Source organism: Alexandromys fortis, unplaced genomic scaffold (assembly GCF_014885135.2).
Source record: "Alexandromys fortis isolate MF-2015 unplaced genomic scaffold, M_Fortis_MF-2015_v1.1 scaffold_7, whole genome shotgun sequence".
Taxonomy (NCBI): Eukaryota; Metazoa; Chordata; class Mammalia; order Rodentia; family Cricetidae; genus Alexandromys; species Alexandromys fortis.
This window is the reverse complement of record NW_026067920.1, coordinates 11,464,955-11,488,939: the sequence shown is the minus strand read 5'-3', so window position 1 is coordinate 11,488,939 and position 23,985 is coordinate 11,464,955. Positions and strand designations below refer to the sequence as shown.

At 48.4% G+C, this 23,985-nt stretch overlaps 1 protein-coding gene across 2 annotated transcripts; it reads right to left on the bottom strand.

Annotated features, from left to right (window-relative positions):
- Window positions 1-2,245: 2,245 nt before the first annotated feature.
- Upp1 (uridine phosphorylase 1) lies at window positions 2,246-20,828 on the bottom strand. 2 transcript variants are annotated; one of them, XM_050141381.1, is made up of 9 exons: window positions 20,632-20,828; window positions 19,368-19,454; window positions 11,851-11,915; window positions 8,486-8,603; window positions 6,881-7,039; window positions 5,234-5,348; window positions 3,484-3,693; window positions 3,050-3,196; window positions 2,246-2,449 (listed from the first exon to the last, which is right to left on the bottom strand). In XM_050141381.1, exons 3-9 carry the CDS (start codon window positions 11,895-11,897, stop codon window positions 2,310-2,312), a joined length of 936 nt encoding a protein of 311 aa, XP_049997338.1. In that variant the 5' UTR covers window positions 11,898-11,915; window positions 19,368-19,454; window positions 20,632-20,828; the 3' UTR covers window positions 2,246-2,309. The 2 variants fall into 2 exon arrangements, with proteins under 2 accessions (XP_049997338.1, XP_049997337.1); XM_050141380.1 differs by lacking the exon at window positions 20,632-20,828 and adding an exon at window positions 20,156-20,322.
- Between the last annotated feature and the right edge of the window lie 3,157 nt (window positions 20,829-23,985).

Here is a 23,985-nt window from a genome sequence, read left to right as displayed (position 1 = left end):
CTAAGGCTTCAACTCTCTTATAGAGATAAGAATGGATTCCATCCAGGGATTGGTTTGCCTACAGAATGTTTTGGTCTAGGGAGTGAGCGTGACTTGTTTTGTTCTAACAACAGAGTGTTTAACTATGGTTGTAGCCCATGACATTCAATTGGTGTATACATTTCCCTGTATCATGTTAATGCATGTTTTTGTCTTACTCCTACCTTTTGGGGTTCTTCTTAAGTAATAGGAAATTAAAGGCAGGCGAATTTCAGTACTCACTGGAATTCCCTCCCGATATTATCCTATATGTTTCTCCATTTTATTATTTTCATTCGTATCTTCATAGTCTTTACTATATTTCTCAAATCCCCATGCCGCTACCCTGGCAAGAGGTAATTTTGTCAAGGCTGGTCCCTGACAACTGCTGCTGCGATGAAACACCATGACCAAAGCATCTTGGGGAGGGAGGGCAGCCAGGGCAGGAACTGGACAGAGGTCATGGAGGGGTGCTGGTTACTGGCTTGCTTCCCATGTCTTACTCAGCTTCCTTTCTTATAGACCCAGGGCCACCAGCCCAGGGATGGCACCATGCACAAATGGTCCCTCCCCATCAATCACTAAGAAAATGCCCTACAGGTTTGCCTACAGACTCATGTTATGAAAGCATTTTCTTAATTGAAGTTCCCTTCTCGACTCGATGACTTTAGCTTGTGTCAAGTTGCCATAAAAGTATCCGGTACAAACAGTAAGAGTCCGGTCTTTTTACTTTATAAGGGAAAGCCACATGCCCCCACCTAACTAGGTGCTTACGGACAGCTCCCAGCATTGCTATGGAGGACGTTACCAGCGTGAACATTCTTTTCCACGTTTTTTGAGCCCTGTAAGCTTTCTCCAAGCAGTTGAAGGCAGCAAGCAGGCTTAGGACAAGAGGTGAATTACCAAATCGTACAGGTTTGCACAGGTTAAACTGGGTATATGCTAAAATTTGTGACAAAGATACATAGCATCGTTCCCTTCACTTCTGGTGGGTGACATCGTTACCTTTAAGGGATTGGGATATATCCCTTCTCCATCGTGGAGACATGGGAACAAATGGCATGTTTGCTGAGACTCCAGAGTGCCACTGGCAACATTTACACATTTTTGCATGCGAAAGCATTAGCAGTTGTGATTTAGTGTGGGGGGGGGGATGCCATTCTGAGCCCATCTCCAAAGGATGCCCTGAGGCAGAACAGGACCCTGAGGTTCTAAATGGGTGGAACTGGACCACCAGAACAAACCCAGCCACGCTCCTAATTCTGTATAATTTGCTGAGGGACACCCACTTGGTGTCATTTCTCCTGCAGGAAGGGTTCCTTATTGTCAGCACTGAGAATGGAGTGAGGGGGTGCAGGAGACTGAGGCCGGGTGGTAGGAAAGGAGCCCCAGCGAACAATGTCAGTGTGATAGGAAGGGAGCCCGAGTAGACAAAGTCAATGTCCAGAGTGGAACAGAGCTGAAAATTAGGAGCCAGCGTAGGTGGGAGGGGCTTAGTCTTCGGTGGCATGTGGAGAAATTCGGGTAACAGTGTTTACCCCAATAACCCAAGTAGACCCACAAACTCAGCTGTAACAGTCGAAGCATGAGAGCTTGCCAGATTCAAATGCGATGCTCTGTTGAGCTGCCTTTCTTGCAAGCCAGGACCTGAACTGGTCCCTCCAGCTGCAGGACACCACTATAAGCCAGGGCGGGGGCAAGCCTTTTAATTTCTGGTCAGAAAGCCTGCACTACCTCAACTGGCCAGCAGAGGGTGGTACAGCCCCACGTAGGTCCACCTTGAGGTTGGCCATCAACACTTGTGGGAAGGGGTGGGGCTGGGGCAGTCACAAAAGTGTTGCCAAATCCCACAGGAAAGTGCGCTTCAAATTTTGGGGTGGCTCTCCTGCACTCCTCTCCATGACAACAGGCTCCTGTCAGTCTTGAAGTCTATCTGCAGCTGTCTATCTGCAGCATAGCATTTTTGAGACGCATAAGGAAATCTGTTTAATGACACAATTGGCCAAATTTCTTACTTTAGTGACATGAAATCTGACCACTTTTGAAATAAAAGTCTGAAAGTTTTCATTCATTTAGAATGGTCCTGAAAAATGAACATTTGAATCATTTTTAAATGTTCCTTAAGAGCAAAACATCTGTGTGTCTAACCCGCAGATTTTTTAGTGTCAGATGCAGCCCAATTCCATATGTTCCTGTGTAAAATGAATGCCAAGCCACACACTGGGATATGAAAAATAGATTTATTGGCCAGGAGTTGCAAAGTCTTGTCCTGGGTGACGAGAACAAGGGCCTCAGGCCTTCCCGAGGCTCTTCTTGATGAAGTGGCCCACCAGTCGCTGAGGTCTCTGCTGGTATTCCACCAGCACGTCATGGGGAGTGTTGATCTGGTCCCCTTGCAACCGGTCCAGGAGGGTGACACACACCACAGCCGCTGCAAAGGGCAAAGGTCTCATCAAGGCAGGGTCAGACACCTGCCTTAGCTCACCGAGGACACGGGCCAGGGCCAGGGATTGTGCCAGGGCCAGGGAGTGTGCAGAGCAGGAACGGCAGGGCTACATGGATGGAGTGGGACACCGTGGAGGAAGACACACCCTCCAGCAACGCTGGCAGTTCCCTACTCTACCACGTCACCTATGGCCTTTGACCAGGGCCAGCTCCTGGCTGCCCTGTGTAGGACGTAGGTTGTCCCAGGTCTGTCTGGAAGGATGCTCAGGTCTAGACAAGAGGGTGGATTAGCCTTTCAAAGCCGAGCTCTTGGCAAGGCTGGGGAAGCTTTCTATCTGAGCTGGAGTAGGTCACCACCATCTTTGTCACCCTTCTCAGTGGTGTGGGAAATCACTGTAAGAACACTGAGGACCCTCTGTTTTGCTGTGTGACCATTAAGAGATTGTATATGCACCAGGGCTTTAGGATCAACACCTGGTTAAGGCAGACACAAGTGAGAACTCAACAATGGGGTACTCTCAGGAGGGGCCCTCTATGATCGAAAATGATGGAAAACAGATACCAAGGTCATCACGGGTCTTCCTACCTCTCAGGCCACACGCACTGCACATGGTGGCAAACAATGAAGATTCCATCTCAATATTTCGGACGCCTGCAGCATGGGCTGCTCGGAGATAGGCCTGCTTGTCCTTCTCCGTGTAGGAGCAGAGGGCACCATCCAGACGGCCTTGCCCTGCATCACACAAAGACAGGAGAATCACATGCACATAGTCAGAGGTTACTACACGTGGGCACCCTACTGTACCTGCCATCAAGACACAGGGATGAAGGGCCCCCGCCTGCCTGGCTTCATAAAGTGGAGAGCTATTCGGGTCAATATTACAGCCGTGGCAGAAATACTGGGACTGAGTTAGCATCCCATATGCAGGTGTCCCAGCAGAGACAGCACCACCCCATCACAGAGCAGGCTTTGGGTGGGCGAGGGATCCCTAGACCAGACACGCCCTCACTTCCTCTCACCCTCATAGAAGTCCAAGGTGCACATGGTGTTGCCCACAACGGTGGGGAATTCATCCAGGTCTGAGGCGCACTGCATCAACTCCTGCACCAGCTGCGCATCCAGATTGGTGCTGCGAACCACCCGCTTTCCCAAGACAATCTGCTCAAACTCTGGCTTGAAGCACTCATCCACTGCCTGCTGGGTGATGACCACAGAGCCAGGCTCCAGACCTGAGGGAGATGCAGGTATCACGGTTACCCGGGGTGACAAAGTAGTGCTGCCGAGAACAGGCACTAGGAACACGATCCCACACAGAAGAGTATGGAAGCACCCAGCGTATACTCAAAGCCATCTATCCCTCCTCCTAGTTAGGGCTTTTCCTGACTGGGAGTTTGCACAGAACCACTGCTGAAAGCAAGGGAAAGCAGAGAGCAGCAATCTTGCCGGGAGTCTTTGCATCCTTTACTGAATGTCTCTGTCATCCGGCCGTAGCACTGACTAACGCTCCACCAACAAGGTGGCCATGTTAGCTTAATCATTCCAGATTATATCTTTATTTTGTACACTTTCAGCCAGATCCAAAAGTATAGAAAAGCCACACATGCCTCAAAACCAGCCTCAATCCTTTCCGACTCCTGACTAGCCTGTTCTTCCTCTGTAACCAGCAACAACCATCTCTGCAGTGTCAGCACTGGAGGTGTGTCCTCCTCGAGTAACTGCACACTTTAAAGGACAACACTCTGCTCCTCCTTTTCTGCTGGGTTCATACTTTTTCTTATACAATATGACCACTATCAGGGAATTAGAAATCCTGCCTTCCAAGAACAATGTCCGTAGACCCAGGCACCTAAATCTTAAGGCTCTACGGCCCCTGGAGTCAATACAGCTTTCTATCAATGGCTTTGTGTTCCTGGTGGGAAGAATAACTATTAGAGACCAGTGTCTACAGTGACTTTAGTTCCCTAGCGACAAATAAGGAATTGCTTTAGAGCTGGGTTTTGGTGGTGCACGCCTTTAATCCCAGGACTTGGGAGGCAGAGAGGCAGGTGGACCGGAGTTTAAGGCCAGCCTCACCTATAAAGCAAGTTCCAAGACAGTCAGGGTTGTTCTTTTATAGCTTCAGACTTTTACTTAGACCATAGTATGTCACTGCCCAACACACACACACACACACACACACACACACACACACAGCCCTACAGCCCTGACTGCCAAAACCCACACTGAAATAAAATCCCCACTGTGAAATAGGAAGACTCAGGACTGAGTAGGACGTGTGAGAAGAGACTGTCGCTCTGTCCTAAAGGATGGATCAACTCATTCACTGAGATTAATGGTGGATGAATGACCAAGGCTGGGGCAAAACTCCCCATCTCGAATACATGATGAACCCCTGTGCCAACCCTAGACTCTGGTAAGAAAGATTGCCGTCTTCAGCATTTCACAGTCTTCTTCAAGATCACTTCTTTGCTTCTTAGGTTGTTTCTGGGTTTGTGTATGTGGGGGTGGGTGTTTGTTTGGGGGAATTGGGGACTTTGAGGGGGTTAGATTTTTGTTTGTCTTGTCAATGATTAGGAATTTCTGAGCTAATTTCAGGCCCCTTGTTAGTTTTGTATCCCACCGCCCCAGTACACACTTTGATGGAAGGAGGAGACAGGCAGAGAGGGAGGCCCTTGAGCAATCCTGTCTGTGTTCACACCACCCCGGAGCAGCTGCAGGGCTCTAGCCCCTCCTCCACCCACAGGGCCAGAATCAATCCTCAGTCCTCACCTATCCCGCCGGAAGTCCCGATGCGGATGATGGTGATGTTGGAGCACCTGGCATGGTACAGCATCTTGATGAGTTCATGCAACATGATCCCAATGGAAGGAATGCCCATGCCGTGCTGAAACCAGAGAGAAATGCAGAGGCTAAGCCCAGCATTGTGCAACCGACAGCTCATACAGCAGTCCCTCCGAAGGACGCACTCCACATTTTAAGTCGCCCAAAGACAAGCAAGCTTTTGCAGAGAACGAGACTGTGACAGAGAGAACATTGGCCTAACTTCCACTGTATTATACAGCTATAATTCTCTACTGTGAGTCGTTATTGCCATCCTTTCGCTATACCTGGGTGACAAGTGAAATGTATTTATCAGCTTTGGTACCCATCCACTTCGACACATCTGCCGGGCTCTTCGGAACAAAGCCCATGTGGGAAAGGAGATTACTGTGTGTTTTATGTGGCTTACTTCAACCAATAATATCATGTGTTAATGATGGACAGACTTCAAAATATTAACAGAGCTGTCCTCCACATGACCTACCTAGCTTGACTCACACAAGCTGCGTAACGGGAGGAAGGAAGCAGCTGCAGGGAGGAAGGAAGCAGCTGCCGGAGGAAGGAAGCAGCTGCAGGGAGGAAGGAAGCAGCTGCAGGGAAGAAGGAAGCAGCTGCAGGAAGGAAGCAGCTGCCGTTCCTAGGTAACCCTAGGTAATGAGCATGCTGCCTGATAGCTGAAGCCATGCCCAAAGGCCCTTATCCATACCAGATAAGGTTTTACCACCGCACTTTTCTCCTGCCCTCTCCAATTTAGCAAAACAAGATAACTGGCTGGTTGCTCAATCCCTGACATCGGATATCTACTGACTGCAATTTTGCCTCTGCCATATTCTCCTGGCCTCTGCAGCAATGCAACCCCACTCCACAGACCTTTCAAAGACCCTCCCACCCTCACATCTAAGATACCTCCTCTCTCCTCCCCGGACAGGTGCTGTCCCGAAGGCAGAGCCCTAATGGAGAGGGACCCCTTTCAGAATGTCAAACACAGGAATCGCTTCCACAAGGTGACTTTGCTATCAGGTGATTTTACGTGACTGATACGCTTGGAGGTCTAGCTGACTAGTGTCCAGACACACATCTCAACAGGACTGGGATTCACTGTGAGCTGTAGTTCTTCATTTTATTAATGCCATCAAAGGAAATCAATCGCTAGAAAACCGTCCCTTTGGTAGGATACTGGAGAGTTCTGTAATCACTTTGATTGCTCACACAACCTGCGTTATAAAGCAGGTCCGTCACTATGAGATAGAAGAGGCACAGAGACCTGGCATGTGGCTCTTCTTCCAGCCCTGGGCCAGGCAAGGAAGCCCTCCCCCACACCTGCCACCCCCACACGGAGTGGACAGCTGTGTATATTGACATGCGTATCTGCTTTTGTATACCGAGGCTCTCCAGGAAGCTAAGCCTCAAAGGGCTGGAGCCTAGGACTTACTCATGCCCAGATGCCAGCTGCTAAGAGCTCACCATGCTCCTAGCCATTTACAGTAAACAAATGTTAGGGTGCCAGCTGTTCAGCTGTTGGCACAGGCAGAAGTGGGGGGGGGGCACAGGGCACAGGGCACGGAGACCAAATCCAAGTGAAAGGCAAATACTCACGCTCACAGACAGCACAGGTCCGACTTTATACATGGCGTAGCGGTCAGTGCCTGCACAGATGTTGGGGTACTCTTTCCCTGGATGGTCAAGGCCCAGCTCAGCAGCCACATACCTGATGAAGGTGCTCATCCGGGAAGGGCTTCCACCAACACACACGAACTGAAAGCAAAGAACACCTTGTCATTAGAGCTATTCAAGTTGACTGGCAACACTAGGGTCACTGCGAACTTCCTAGCAAGTTTCCAGGCCAGACCTTTATTAAGAGTATCTAAGGAAGTGAGCAATCAACTTCCCGGGGAGATTTTAGTAATCACTGCTCAGCAGGGCACCCAGAGCACAGCTCTATACAGGCCCTGGCTGTCTTTGAAAGGCAAGAGCAGACACCATGCTGGGTCTCACACCCCAGGTGGGAGGCAGTCTAGGGTGCTGGAAGGGAATTTGGGTTTAGATTCAGATGGTTGGAATACCTCACCTCCTGTGAGCAGAGTGACCCAGTGTTAAGTGGCAAAGAATAGCGGCCCAGTAGGGGGTTGGGAATTTGCAGGTGGAGAAGCAAACCTTCGCTTTGCAAAGTGTCATCTAAGACTTTATTTTGCCAAAGACTAGCAAATAGTCAAAGTGATTTAATGGAACCTGAGTATAAAAGAAATAAATGCATATCTCTAAATATGAAAAGACATTTCCAGGGCTGAAACAGAAAAAAATAGATTAGCAATATTGGGATAGATGGAAATTCAATCAATTAAAAAACATGAAATCTGCCCACCATTTGCTACCAAAGGTGAGTTCTAGCCATGGCAGATGAGGTCCAGCTTCGGTGTTCAAAGCCCATCTTGGTTTTTAGTTCAGTGTGTCAATTCCTCTTTAGCAGGATTAAACACTGAAGAGTCCTGTTGTAGTAGTATGGTAACTATAGTTACCAAAAAGTCCTGTTTTGATAGTGTGGTAACAGTTCCCACACCTAACTGTAAATTGCAAGAGAACCAGCAGACAGGATTCTGAGTGTTCGCCTGAGTTGTGAACTTGGGGCTGACCACTCTGCTTACCACTTCATATCACACATGTGAACTAAATGTTACACTGTTCCTTGCAAAGATGCAAATAGATGTCTATTAGAAACAAATTTTAATAAAGAACTTTACAAAAATTTAGGACACTGAGAACTGAAAACTTTGTACTGGAGGTGTCTCATTAATATTATCCCTCTGATAATTAAAACAATAGTAATATACACCTCCAACTACAAGCAGGGATTGTACAGACTCCATATTGACACCGCACCTCTTGGAAATCCTTCCCAACTCTCTACATTGCCTAGATTGCCCCAAACTCCTGAGATCGGGAGTCACTAGAGCCATAGGCATCCACCTTGAGTGGCTCAGGAGAGTCTCATGCTGTTATTCACGCATGAAAGTTCTCAGAGATGAAACAGAGGCCCACACAGCAGTACTTAACATCTGCTATCCCTGTAAATGAAAGCTAGCCATTTGCAAAATTCTGAGAGAGATAGAATGCAGTCCTGTCCCCTGTCAATCACCAGTGCATAGGTGCAGCTGTACTGAAGAGGAGGTCGGAATCCATAGCAGCAATGCCGGGGCTTTTTACCTTCACATCCCCAAACATAGCAGGGAAATCGTGGGTGCTGGTGCTGAGGTTGAAGTGGTAGAGAACATCTTCCTTCATGGTTGCTATGTTTGGATTTGAAAGCTGGACGAAGCAGTCACTGTTAGGAACAAAAGGGGAAAGGTTTATAGGACACGGGTGTGTACGACCAACATTACCAAGATATGTTCCCCATCCAAGAGGTGCGTGAGGGACACGGTGGGGAAGAGACCCAAGCAGATCATGGGGAGAAGATAACCACACTGCCAAAGCCCCTACCTCTCCTCTCCTTTCTTTTAATCCCTCTTTGCTCTTAGGGCAAATTAGCAAAACCTCAAAAGAGCCAACAAAATTTAAAGATCAAATTGATAAATCATTCAACATAAAGAATGCTAGTTGATATATTCAATTTATAGTCAATACAGAAACTTGACGATTTAATATGATCACTATTGGACATACGGACAGAAATAGAACAAAAGTCTCCTCTGCTGCCAGAGATAACCTTTCCGATCTGAGTGCCTAGAAATTCCTTTTTGGATCCCGTTGTATTAGCTCCTACTGCTCAGAACTGTGACACTGAGCGTGTCCTGAGGGGATGAAGAGGACAGATGTTCCTAGTTTGGAGCACACGTTCTTGCAGGAGGACCAGAGTTCTAATCCCAGCACTCACATGGTGGCTCACAACCATCTCTAACTCCACGTCCAGGAAATCCACCACCCTCTTCTGGCCTCTACAGTCACATGCATGCAGGCAGGCAAAACACATAAAGTAAGCCTCCACTTTCTTTCTTTAAGAGATTATTATGATATGACTTCCCACCATTTTGCTTTTCTGTAACATTTTGTAGGAAGGTAGAAAGCCCGGTGGTAAATATGGCTCTAGACCATGATGCTTCTGTCTTAACTCTGCCCCTGTCTCCTGAAAGTGATAGGGACAAGGAGGGCAAACACATGGTGGTATACTTCAATGAAGCTTGATTTACAAACACCCCAGGGCCAGATCAGCCCATCCTGACCCTGCCAAGGCTTCTCAGAGGCAGTCTTCAGCACAGCTGCCTCACAGAACATGCACGCTAATTTCCAAAAGTGTCTCCTTGGCAGGCTGAAGCGGGTGTAGGTCCTTGAATATGGAGCGATCATGCTACCATTCCTTCCTTCTGAGTCTGGCTTTCTGCCCAGAGCCAACTAGTGACACTTTCCCTTCACTCTAACTCGAGAGAAAAAGATGAGAAAGCAGTGATCCAGAGATCACTGCAATATCACAAGGACTTGAAAATGGTACGTGTTGCGTATGGACTTTGTTCCTGAGAACTGTGCTGCCAAGCTGATGGCCAGAATGGGTTTGTGGGGATGGAACCTGCTGTTACGTCGGATCCGTGCCACTTCACAAAGGACCTTTCCCCCTTCTCCCAGATCAGGCTCACTTGTTTTGGTCACTTTCACTTTCTTTTTTAGAGATTGGAACTCACTGTTTCCCAGACTGGTCTCCACCTGCTGTGTATCCTTGAACTCCTGAACTACCTGCCCCCCCCCCAACAGTGCTAGTGAAAGAACCCTAACACAGGAGGCAAGCAAGCCACACCCTCAGCTCCTATTTCTTTTTCTTTAAACAAGTTTCATTTTGTAGGCCAGAATGACCTTGAACTCAATACCCCAGCCTTGGCCTCCTGAGTGCTGGGATTACAGGCAATCTGGCAGTCTACTATACAATTAAGCCGGGTGGTGGTGCACGCCTTTAATCCCAGCACTCAGGGAGGCAGAGGCAGGCGGATCTCAAAGTTTGAGGCCAGCCTGGCCTACAGAGCAAGTTCCAGGACAGCCAGGGCGGTTACACAGAATAAATCCTGTCTCGAAAAACCAAAAATGTCCCCCCCATCTCTCTCTCTCTCTCTCTCTCTCTCTCTCTCTCTCTCTCTCTCTCTCTCACACACACACACACACACATAATAGAGTTACACAAAGTTGAAGGTTAACTAGACCTATTCTGATTGATTTATTTCATCTAGTTCCCATTGCTTCTCCTTTGCTAGTCAACCTTAAGGGCTTAAGGGCAGGCATCGAAGAATCCCTCTTCTCTTCTCTGTTGGCCCTATCTACCCCCTTCCATGTTTCTCAAGCCCCCCATAGCCTATTACTTTACAGTGGTGTTCAGATTAAGTCAACACATAAAACTTTAAGAGTGTTATATAAAAGATGAGCCTAGCATAAGTATCGGGGGAAAGTCAAGAGCTCTCTCATAAATGGAGTAAGAGGTGAGTGGGCAGACCACTTCACGAACAATGTCGGAGATCCACGGCGCACACACACCAGTCATACATGCAGGGTCACTGCTGACCAAGCCCTGAGCTGCAAACCTTGCTGAGAAAGAGCAAGCAACCTGACCAAGGCACAGAGCGCGCCCACCAACTGACCCCATTCTCCTGGCAGATTTCCTGGCTTTTTATTAGCAGGAGGAAGCCCTTTCTTGTGGGACCAAAAGCAGGGCATGGGCAGCTAGGCCTTCCCGGAAATCATGTTTCTGAAATCCCAAGCATCATAGCACACCCTTCAGGCACTTAACCATATCCTCCTTCAGGATGTGGCAAATAGGGAACACAAAACAGAAAGGACCAGCTTCTGCTCCAAAATGACACGACAGGATGTGATTAAGACAACACGGCCACACACAGAAAACCTTTCACACACAGAAATCCTTTCACACACAGAAAACTTTTTTTACTTGTCAGTACCAGGAAACGCAGAATGGAGAAACATAACCATGAGAGCCAAGACTTTAAAACTCATTAACGCTGACATGTATGTGATCTGGAACCGTCTCCGACACACTAGCTAAAGGATTCAAAATACCAAGTCGGAGACAAAATATTTAGTCAACCTCAGTTTCCACTAATTTTATTCTGCCTTATTATCACCGAATTCATTTGCCAAGTATCCACAAAGGGCCAACCACTAAGGCCACATTGAAGGAGGATGGGCGCCACCTCACATAGTCCCAGCAGATGCTGGACAACCCTGAGGTATAGAAATCAGAAAGACTCGGTGGACTTGGAACCCATGCAGGAGGTCTCAGGGTAAAACATGTACTCACTAGAGCATGCTCAAAACCCTGGGCTGGAGGTGCACAGACATATGCATACACACTGGAGTCAAAGACACAATTTAGCTCTTTAAACAAAGCCTAAACCTAAGAGAAATCATGAAAAACTACAAAGCAGGGAGAAAAAGAAAACATTCAAGATTCAGAAACAAGACTGAGTTAGGAGATACACGGTGGATTTTGTGTCAAAAAAAAATGGCACATATACAAAAAAAACCTGTAAGAATGCTTAATAAAACCAACACGGCCCAGTGTGGGACAGTCTTACTTGTGATGGTTTGTGAAGTCCTTTGCTCCAGTTCCTGTTGCGGCCATCCTCCCACTGCACAGGCCCTAAGGGGAAAACATCACATGAAACAGAATCAACCCAAAGGTCCCTTGGGTGCTGTGAGGCAGTGCCCATGTGGGGAGTCTGTGCAAACCAGAGTTCTTCACATTTTCATCATGTTCATTATGAGAACTGTACACTGTATATACGGTGTGTGTGTGTGTGTGTATGTGTGTGTGTGTGTGTGTGTATGTGAAGTCCACATGGGTGGACCTCACAATCGTGCATTTTAGGAATAAAGTTCAAGTTTCCTAGCATTCCCATCCCAGCAGCAGTCAGGGTATCTTTGACCCTACTGACCACACCCTTCTGCCTTGCCCTTCTGGAAGCCTTGAAGGTCCTCTTCCTGTTAAAGGACAGCAGCAGTTGCAGGGATTTGAACAGAAATGGAGCAGCTACCAGCTCCAGAGGATGTTGCTGAGAGGGCAAGGACTTGAAGCTGCTGCCAGCCTGGCTGCAGAGCCTGCAGGAGGAAAGCAGCATGCCCAGGCAGCAGCATGCCCAGGCAGCAGCATGCCCAGGCAGCAGCATGCACAGGCAGCAGCATGCCCAGGCAGCAGCATGCACAGCCATGGTTCTTTCCCCGGTGCTCACATGGGAGGTAAGGAAAGCGGAGCATCCGGAAGAGCTGTGTGCCACACGTCACTAAGAAAAACTGCAGTCTGTATGCAGGCATTTCCTAAACCTGGGCTGAAAGACCCCTCTGCTGGGAAATGCACTTCTAACTGTCATCATAACATACTGATCGTTTTCAGTAAAGTTTGCAAACCAGAGACAATTACAGTAGATATTTCCAGAGAAAATTCCCATGCAATTGGCGCTTGTAACCTCTTCGTCTGGCTTTTGTTCTCATTTGGCATGAGAGACAGACTTGTCTGGAAATGCCAGCTTGTTGCTGTCCAACCAATGGATGGAGTGAATTCTATTGCTTTTGTTGTGGCGGTATGGAGGGTGGAGCCCAGGGAGGTATATGCGCCAGGCAGGTGCCCCACTGAGAAGCCGCTCTATGCTGGGAAGGAGGTACCATCCCTCACCCTGTGATACCAACATTCCCAAGTCAAGCTCGCTGCTGAGAAGGAGAGCTTATGTCAGGCAGAAAATAAGGAGGGCGGCTTTACTCTGTGCCACTGGAAGCACAGATCTGCTGGGTGGAGAGAAGCGGTCCCTATGCTGTCCCCCAGGCCTGGATGCTGGGCCATGAGGCTTTCAAAACCATTTTGACATTTACATTATTTTATTTTATTGGGGATGGGCGTGCCACATCATATACGTGGATGTTGGAGGACAACCTATGGGAGTCAGAGATCCTCCTTCCATCACGTGTTTTGGAGATCAAGCCCAGGCTCAGGCTTGGCAACAACCATCTCGCTGGCACCGGTTATTATGTTGATGGCACAGAACATTCTAAAGTTGGCCTGGGAGACATGACTAGCAGCATGGGAGACTGTATGAGGGAAAGGCCACAGAAAGCCCGACAGCATTGCCTCAGTTAAGGAATGTGGAGGGCAGCAGTTAGTGCCTGGACCCTCGCTCTGTGTCAGCGGGCATGTGTCAAGGTGTGTAAAAACACCTCTGGTCCCTAATTTCTGGCACTGTTTGGGGTGGCATAGGTGCTAAAGCCCTGAAAAAAGAAGTTTAGCACCAGCGACAGGTTGGAGACCAAAAGCCTCACAGCCCTGCTCTTTCTGATCCATGTTTGCAGTTAGATGTAAGCTCAGTTTCCTAGCCGTGCCTCTACCAAGGCTGCCTGCTGTCCTGTGCTCCCACCATGGTGGTCTTTACCTCTCCGGAGCTGTAAGCGCAGATAAACTCTGTCATAAGATAAAAACACTGGGTCCAGGTGTTTTTATCAAACAATAGAGAAGTCACTAATATAACAGGTTAGAAACACTGTGGGGATTCAGAGAACAAGGTGGTTTGAGCTTTTGCAGTCTGAGCTGGCGGAAATGAGGAAGCCTCCCTCACCGCAGCGTGGAACTAGTTCCTTCTCCTAGCCTGACTTCCACCCTACCTCAGGAAAAATAAATAAGTTGAGTGGAGCTACAAGAGAATGTCTGTCCCTAGGCTCCTTCCAGTCTTGACGGGTTGTCTCAGTTCATCCCCTGACAATCATGCAAACTTCCACAGCTGTCTTGGGTTCCTGCTCTTGTGCAATGTTAAGTCACTGGGCAGACACAGTCTTTCTTCTGCTCAATCTTTGCTGATTTTGTGAGTGAATCTTGAGGAGACATACGGATAAGTTCCCTTCCCTTCTAGAGCATGTGCAGCTGAGAAGGGACGAAGACCCAGGACACAGTGAACCTGCACGCGGTACATGTGGCTCACCACATGAGCGAGGAGATGAATGCAGGGCAGAGAAGGAAGAGAACCAAGAAACTGAGAATACAACCAGAGGCCAAGTTCTCTGGGGGAGGAAGCATAAATAAATACAAGTACTGGAGAGTAAAACCAGCATGCTCTTAGGAGGGTGTGATTGATGGGTTCCTAAGCTTCCAGACTAGCAATCACCTAGAAAAGAGGTAGTGCAAAAGAAACAGGCAGGGACCACATGGGGACCCACACACCAATCTGCTTTAGGCCCTTAACCTGTTCCTAGCTGCTTTTGTCACGAGCCATTTCCCCTCTAAAAATCATTACAGGAACCATCACCCTGGGGAGTCTGTAGGGAACCCCACACCCATAATTATGTTCTATTGACAGAACCTGCCCCACACCCAATTAACTGTTAATCTGTTAGCAGAATGCGCCTCACATTCCAGCTATCCAGGGAACCAGGTGTGGCAACTTGTGACTTCCTGGCCTACCTGTCCGTCGGAACGTAATCTGGCCTACATGACCGGGACCACGCGGCGAGAGCCCCGCCCACAAAGTCCTCATGCAGGGCCTATATAAGCAGCAACCATGATCCCAATAAACGGGGGCTTTGACAAATCTGCTTAGCCTCCTTCTTCTCTCCTAGCTCATTCCCTTCCAGGTAGCGCCCCTCCGAGACCCTGGAATAACTGATTGCAGGGTGGGTTACAAACCCCTAGACTGAGTAACCCACCCAACGCAATCGATGTGCTTTTACATCACTGTGGCCAAAATGCCCAACTTAGGAGGAAGCATTTATTTTGGCTCATGGCTTTGGAGGGTCAGCCATTCTGGTAGCAAAGCGTGGTGGCAGAACATAGATCTTCTCATCAAGTAGAGCCAAGAAGCTGAGAAAGCAGATCCTGCAGTTTCTTCCCTTTTGCGACACCTGGGCTCCAAGTCAGAGGTTTGGTGCCACCCATGTCCAAGGCGGTCTTTCCCTCAGTAATCCTCAGGTAACACCCTCGCAAGCACATGCAAACATGTGCAGTGCCTCACCGACCTCCTAGAGGACTTGAAAAGCAGTCTGCTAGAAAGACTAACCATCAGTCACCTCTATAGAAATCGTGCCAATAATGGCTTTGCTCAAAAAGCACCAGTTAGGTCGCATGGTCAGAAGAATTTACAGGAAAGGGGACACTTACAAACAAACCAAGAGGGTGGGGTCCAAGATAACTCTACTAATGACAGAGGGATGAGTTGTCATGGGGGAGGGGGGGCACGACCCATAAAAATGCCCTCAGGAAGTCTCTAGACTCACTCAGGTGCCAGACAACCTGTGAACACAAAATCACAGCGCTTGCTTGTTCTGTTAAACTGAAATTCGCTAGTCCTCCCGCCCTAGAGGGTGGGTGGGAGTCACACAAACAACCAAAATGTCATTAGCTTCCCTCTAGCTTGCCAGAGATCCGTGTCATGTGGTCTGTGACAACAACTGCCCAGTTCACTTTGGAATCACACATAGCCCACTTCCACCCTCAACACACTTCAGGATAAGCCCCTAGGCATCTGCCTTTGTATTGTGTCTGTCCCCTCGGTTGTCTTAACCCTTGGATCAAATTCTTCTCAGCTTGGCATGTGAACACATTTGAGAAGCATTTTCATCCTGGAACTTAACACAGAGTTAACGAGGCCTGTTGCTGGCTGGAGCGACGTTACCCAGATTGTGCAGCAGCTAGGTACCCACGGTCCCTCAGCCTCAGAGGCTCAGACAGAATGGCAGGGGCAGGACATAGGCAAGACAATAACTCAGCATTTCCTGGATTCATTCACCACTCATTAGCCTCAAACCTCAAAGCAAGATGCTTCAGCGGAAGGAAAACATCTTTTGAAACCACACCCATGACCAGGAGACAATTACCAAACTCTAGCCAAGCCCAGAAGAACCACTGAGAACTGCTTCTCCTGTGCACAGAAAGAAGCAGGCTTATCTCTGTCTACCCTTGGGCTGGAGCGGAAGCCAGTCCACTAGGGCTCACTGGAACCTTTCTTGTTCCTAGTATGTGATTTGGTCTCATTCCTTTTTCCATCCTAGAAGATCCAGCTGCCTGGGGCAGAGAAAGAACTATTGAACCAAGAAACACAGAACCCATGAGGCCGTAAAGAAGAGAACCTTCTGCTACAGAAGGCCAACAGTTGAGCATTGCAAGAGGCAACCAGGACACAGACAAGAGGCGATCTCCAGACAACGTGTCCCTTCGCGTACCAGGAGATGACAGGGAGAAGCATCCACAGCGTGTTGTAAATAGGAATGACGGATACCTGCATGCTAGACCTGTATGAAGAGGTTCCCAGTAAACCCCGGTAGCTGCCTCGATCCGAAAATCCTGAAGACCGGCCTGTAAAGGCTTGGTCACCAGCAGTGGCACTATGAAAAAAATGGTAGAAATTTGAAGAGGGAGAGTCTTGTGGGAAGAAGTTAGGCCATCAGGGATACTGGAACCTCCAGCCTCCCCCATACCATGTTTCTGGGCCACCATAACTCAGAACAGGCCTCTCTCACTATGTATTCCTGCCAAGATGGACTGTACTACCACAGGCCCAAAGCAACACAGGGCCCAACAATTTGGGACACAAACCTCTACAACAGTAAGCCAAAATAAACTCTTTGTCCCTTGAACAAAATCCCTTGGGATTTCGTCATAGTGACAGAAAGGTCACTTACCCAGTGACATACAATTTTTGAGCAGAAGACATCTGAGTTTCTGGAACCCCTTCTGCCTAAAAGCAAAAGCTCCCCCGAGCAACTCAGCTATCCTAAGAGACAGTAATCTGCTCTTCTTGTAAATCCATGCTGCACCCAAACAGCCACGGTCATCAAACTAGTACCCTTCCCATCTGCTTTCTGGAAGACCTGGTTAGCTTTTAAGATCATCTGCAATCCTGTCTGTCATCCCAGCGCTCAGGAAGCTGAGGCAGGAAGATTAGTCTGGGGGCAACTCAGAGCCCGGAAGTTCAAGGTCAACTTGAGCTAAAAATCAAAACAAAAAAACCCCAGCACAACAGCAAACTCACCAATACCAGGCCCAAAATGTAACCGCTGAAATACATTGTTTCTCCAAAAGCACCTTTCTCTTACCCTCTCAGAAATCAGGTGTCCACCTCTGTTGCTGGGCCCCTTCCATCTCTGTTAAGGTTGCAGTAATCCCCAAATTCTACCCACTTTCTGGGTCACCCTTTTTGAACGAACACCTCCATTATCTGCCTAGACAGTAATCTGCTCTCTTGCCAATCTGTTTTTGTTGTTGTTGTTTGTTTGTTTGTTTTTGTCATCTAATTTGCAGGCAAGCTTGGGTGGCTGGAAGACACAAGTTGTCTCTGAGGCTTCATTGCAACCCGGGTTTGAGGGCCAGGAGCAACAGCAAGTGTGACAAAATGAGTCCAGGGGAAAGTGCACAGCCAAGGATGCTGGCTTTGGTGGGGGCAGGGATGACATCCTAAGGGCTGACTTCTAGCTAACATGACAGGAAGTGCAGTGTCATTTGCCACGTATGGAGCTCATGACAGCTTATTTGTTGAAGGAGCATGACTCAGGAACACAGAACCTATAAGTGTGACCCTATGGGGTCACCGGCAAAGGAGACGTGAGCCAGAAAAGCAGCAGTGAGAAGTCCAGAGGCCTGAACACACCCGCGATAACTTTCTCAACTCGGGTTTTCTGCCACAAAAAGTTTTCACTAATGATTCTCAGGATTTAGAACCACCTTTCCAAGAATGGCCACAACTGGAGGAAATCCAGTGATCTCATGAGCTCAAAACCCAAAACACAGGGCATAATTCCTCTCCAAAAACCATGTTTTAGGGTGACATATTTAAGTTAACGAAAACAAAGGGAAACACTTGCCTCTTAGTGAAAAAGTTTCTGCTCCTCAATAAACCTCTCCACCAATGCAGCAGTCCAAATCAGACCAAATCAAGTCAAATTAGAAAAAGCCCACGTTTAATGAATATAAAGGCTCCCAGATGGCATTCTGCCCTCCACACTAACAGGACCTGTCCTCAGTCCACCCAATGCTACCCTCCACACTGACAGGACCTCCCCTCAGCCCAGTTCTGCCCTCCACACTAATGACAGGACTTGAGGGTTTAGCTTGCCCTGCAGGACCTGCACAGACACTAGAAAGTAGCCCTTCTCCTCCGTGTACATCCTGCCTCCTCTACCTGCTGCCAAACTGACTCATTAATGAGATTTTAAATTTCAACTTTACTCTTGGTCTTTAAGATATCAAAGTCAGAATAATAGACTATTTACTTCAGTGCATAAAGATTTACAATTTTGTGGACCGAAATGTATATTAAAAGTAAATCTGTGTGTGCATTAGTGTGAGTTTATACAGGCAGGGAGAGATGTGGAAAGAAACTACTGAGTGCCTATATGTGAGGAGAAACAGGGAAGTTTCTCTTTCGGTTATGCATATGATTTATATTTTGCTTTCTTAAGATAATTTCTTAAGATTTTTGTAGTCAGTAAATACAGCAAAAAAGGGGGAGGTGGGATTTTGACAAAATCCATGGTAAAGAAAAACTATATACCTATTAATGTTTAACAGCGCTAACAGTATAACAGTATCAAGAATACAACATGTGCCCAAGCAGCGCATGCTGAATTAAAGACATGAGCGGTAATGAGTGTTATGCTGGGACTAGAAGGTCCACTTGGCCTCTGAAGAAGGGAAAAAAACAATAGCCAATTGGCTGGAAAGCCGGGGTGGTTTAGCCCAAAATGCAGATGGGGCACAAACTTCACAAGTTGAAAGAGAAGGCAACAATGGCAGGCCCTGGGAATGGCTCTTTCACCCGCAAAGACAGCCTAAGACTCCATTCAAGGAAGTCACCATGTTTTTTTAAAGGACTAGGTTACAGCGTATGAATGAAACCAATGTGTTTTTGTATTTTAAGCCCAGATAGCACTCGCAAGAGAGAACCAAGGCAAAGAGAACTAGGAACTTAAAGTAAGGAGAAGGGGATAGAAGGAGATGGAGAGGAAAAAAAAAAGGAGGGGGGGATAAGAATAGAGTGTGAACAGACATCTAAAGCCTTCCTGTATTGCCTTCATGGGAAACGTCCCTTTCTACCCTAGATTCAGGGTTCCTGGGTAAACTCACTGTCAAAAGATTGGAGGTCCACGTCCGGGGAAGGTTGCCTGAGTGTCAGAGACCACCCCAGTCACCGGCGAGTCACTCCACCAAGCCCTGGAGGGAGAGAGAGGAGACAGTAAGCCAGGTCTGCAAACAGGTTATTACAGAAAAGAGCAGTGACGGGAGTGAGGTGGGTTCTTCGCAAATCAGTTAGTGACATTTAATACGCCCGACGAGAGTTTCCCGGTTGAACTGCAGCCAAACAACTCGGAGCCAATATTTTATGAGATAACATTTGGTAAATCAATTACGAGGAAGTCCATACGAGTGATCAAAATGAAACTTTGTTCCGTCCTTCCTGAAAAGGCAGATGTAACGCTTCCAGCTCTAATTTTCTGGGTGGCCTGAGCTGTGCGCCGGTTCTGGTTCTCTCTTCCCGGTGCCGGAATGGATACTCTGGAAACACCTGGATGCGTCTGCTGGCCCTTTTCCTGCTAGTCCCTCACCTGTTTACTCAGCTGCACTCTCCTCACCTGTCGCCCGCACCTACTCCTGTCTCAAGTGCTTTCCTCGCCTCCCACCCCCCTGCAGGCTTCGTGTCCCCCCAGTATGGCGCCTGCACCTTCATTTGCTGAGAGGTCACGGGCAGGCACCAAGCCGAGCATCCCGAGCGCGGTGCTCGCCGAGCGCAGTTGCTGTCCTCCCACTTTCACCGCGCTCACCCTTCCGCTCCCCGTGGGGTCTCATCTTAGGAGCGGTCGCCCGGAGTCCTTCAACACCCTCCACCCAGCCCCGGAGCTTGAGTCTTCACTTACAGGCTAGGAAAACCCGCAAGGGTCCCGCAAAGCTGACCGCTCACCGCCCAGTCCCGGCCGACCGCGCGAACGGCTCCGTAGGCTGGAGAACAGTGAGAAGGAAGCAGCGCGCCGGAGTTTTTAAAGGAGGAAACCGACCAGAAAGGAGAACCTTGATGACCGCAAACACACCTCCTCCGAGCTGTCACCCGCAGCCCCGCCCAGGGGTCACCGCCTGGCGTCAACCCCGCCCGAAGGCTCAGCTGACAGCACCCAGGGCGCGCTCGCCCAGACACACCCGGTCCGCGCCTACTCTGGCTCCTTTACCCTCCACCCCCAATCTGGAAAAGTTGCCCGGGAGCCTCCAACTTCTAAGTTTGCTTTTGTCTGGGGAAAGCTGACTTTTTTTTTTTTTTTTTTTTTTTTTTATCCAGAGCCATCCCTATGGCCCCATAGCCTCCTTTACTGTGGATGAAATCACACCCAAGCTATCTCACCTGTTCCACAGGCAAAGAAACGGTCTGGAAGCGTGGAAGCGGCTGTACGGCTACCCAAGGTCACCTCTAGTGCCAGGGCCCAGGTCCATCTGTCTGGTAACGGGAAGGGAATGTGCCAGAAATGAATGACGGCGTAGATGCGGTCAAGAATGCGGAGCTAGGCTGCTGTAAACTGTGTCCTTTCAGTACCGCGAGCCAGCTTCTGTTTTGTTTTGACTTTTTTTTTTTCTTTTCCTCTGGGTCCTTCCTGATCCAGGGATATCCTCCGTAGTTGAGGGGAGGCCAGGGGAGCGCTTGCCCAGTAGGGGAAGTGACTCATTCATTCAGTCACAGCTATCTGGCAGAAGGCACCCCTGCCCTGTCCCACACTGTGACTCCCCACCCCCAGCTGCCAGCCGGGCCTTCCAGTCCTCTGCTCACACAGTTCCTAGCTTGGCTTCCCCCAGCTGGCCGGCACTCTGGCGAGAGGACCGAAAGGCTTGGGAATGAAGAGGGAGGAGGGGAACACAGCCCAGCACAACTACCGTGTGCTCTCACCAGGACCTAGGTTCATAAGAACGGCCGGGAGCAGAATTGCCTATCATCCTGCGCCTGGAAAGAGGTCTCTCCCTTTCATTTCTAAAAATCTACAATCTCCATTCACAGTACCAAAGACTAGCGTCTCGGTCACAAAACTCTGCAGATGACTGAGCCCGAACACGATATTGTATCTGCTATTTTCTAGGCTACTCTGAAACCAGCATCATCAAAGCCTGTGGCAGAGAACAGAACCAGCGCCTTGAGAGCTGTTAGAGCCACCTCAGCGGATCTGTGTGGGGTTGAACCTCCCTCCCCACATCTAGGTCAGGTTCAAATATAAATAAAGCCATTTTCTTTTTTTTTTCTTTTAAACAAAATTCTGCTTATCGCTGAAGTGGCACACAGCAAACCAGAGAGACTCTGGTTACAATGTTTGCATCCAGCAGCTGCCCTAAGCTTTCTAGATCACTACTCCCGGACAGAACCTCCCCTCCTAGTTTCTAGAATCCCCCTCACTGAGGACAGACACTGAGCAAAGGTGATTTTCAAACTGCCAGCTGGCCGTATTGGGAGGGGCCACAGTGGGTAACAGATGGCGTCTTTATTGTTAGTGGGAACGAAAGGAAAAGCTCCCTCTGCTTTATGTGCAGAAGGGCACGTACTTCTGTGTCACACACAGTCACAGGCTGCCCAAGACTACCATCTTACTCACAAGGCACACCCTGCCCCTTCCCACAGCTCAGGGACGCTCAGGGTTCAAGCCCTGAGGACTTTTTGCCAACCTCATAAGGCATGAAATTCCATGGTCTCCTGTCCTCTCGATGACTGGCCCTTTGATGGAATCCAAATGACCGAAGATGCCGCTAGTAAGGACTGCACATTTGAAGGTGGAGCCGGCTCAGGCAGCATTATCTTCAAAGAAACAGGGATGATGGAATCTCCGGGAATCGTATGAACTGTAGTCAGAGATGGAAGAGATGCTGATAACTGACTTGCACCTCGGATTATTGATTAACTTTTGGGAAACTTGACAGTCAAGATGTGTGGCATCTCCCAGATAGGATGTCTGGGTGACTGACCTAGCCTTGGTGGAACTGCATCCCAAGAACTCAGTGAGTTGTTGGAACTCTGCTGGGCTCTGCTTGTGGACTGCTCCAAGGAAGCAAAGCTGTACTTCAAGGTTGTGAGCTGAGATGCAATGTTCCATGTATGGTAACAGGAGTGGGTCCGTATTAGATTACACCCTCTATAATTCAATCATAGTTGAGAATTTAGTGCCAATAGATGCTTTTTAAGGCCAGGTAGTAGTGGCGCACTCCTTCAATCCCAGCACAAGAGCCAGAAGCAGTCAGATCTCTGTGAGTTCAAGGCCAGCCTGGTCTATAGAGTGAGTTCCAGGACAGCCTGAACTACTCAGAGAAACCCTGCCTCAAAAAGCAAAACAAAAGCAACAAAATAAAAATACAAGTATCGCCAAGTTAAGTATCATAGATAATCTTCAAATCTATAAACGAAGGGATTGGTGATCGTGTCCTATTAAGGTCAGAAATCAGTTAAGGAAAAAAATTTGGTGTGTAAACCCGGGCAACCTATGGCAGAGTGGGTCTCCCTTGCATGCCTTCTTCTGCGTGTCATCTTTACCTACACTCTCCGAGACCCGCATGTGTACCTCTTGGAGCTCATTCGGCAGAAGCACTGTTTTATTCACTTAGGTCTAATTTAAAGGTCCTTCCCTGCCTGGGATTAACCTACTGCCCCACCCTTGGAATTGAAACTCTTAGCCTCCCTTTGATTTGCTGATGAAGGTAATTGTGAAGTTGCTACGCATAATAGATAAAGAAGTATCTATTGGCGCTGAATTCTCAGCTAGGATTGAGTTATAGAGGATGGAACCTGATAAGGACCCACTGCTGACACCACGCTCAGAAAACTGCAGATCTCAGCTCACCACCTTGCAAGACAGCCTTGTTTCCTTGAAGCAGAGGGATCCTTTGTTGCCCCTCCCCCCCACACCATTTCTCCCAATAATAATGTCTCATAAACCACAGGAGGCTGTCACAGGACAGTAACTTCACGCAACTGGTCCGAGTCTTCCCTCCACTTCGTTTTGGATTTCATACTATACGGTTCTGTCACATCTGGGATGCCACCAGTTAAGACACTACAGAGTTCACATCTACAAAGGGGCCCTCACACCATTCTTACACACCCTTATCCATTTCCCTCCCATTCCCCCTCCACCCACCACAGACCTGAGCCCTGCATCCACTCTCTTGTTCTCCATACAAACTTTGTCGTTACAATAAAGAAAACGCTGTATTCTCAGAAACTGCGCCGAGCTTGTCAGAATGGGCTTTTTTCGCCTGACTTAATTCACTAGCCCTAGTCTACACAAATGAGCTCAAGGAGTCCTTTCCTTTTCGTTTCTGAGCGGTATCCCACTGGGTAAGGAAACGTAACTGCTGGGCCACTTCCTTCCTGCTAAGGGAAGCTGAGTTGTTTTTGGTTTTAGAACATTTAAGAGAAAAGCTGGCAAGCAGGACTTAATGACACGCACACCTTTGATCCCAGCATTCCCAAGGCAAGCAGGGGATTTCAATGAGTTCAAACCCCTACCCCCCACCCCCGTCTCAAAAAAGCAAAAAACAAACAAACAAGAAAGAATGATGGTGGCATAACACTGCCTGGCATCTGTTTTGTGTCTGAAAACGGGCTCTCATTGCTCTAGGATAAATGGGAATGTGGTTGCTGCCTTGTGCAGCCAGAGCACACAGTCTGACAGTGGACTTTTCACACCTGAGCCACCCAGTTTCACCATGTCTCAGCAGCATTCCA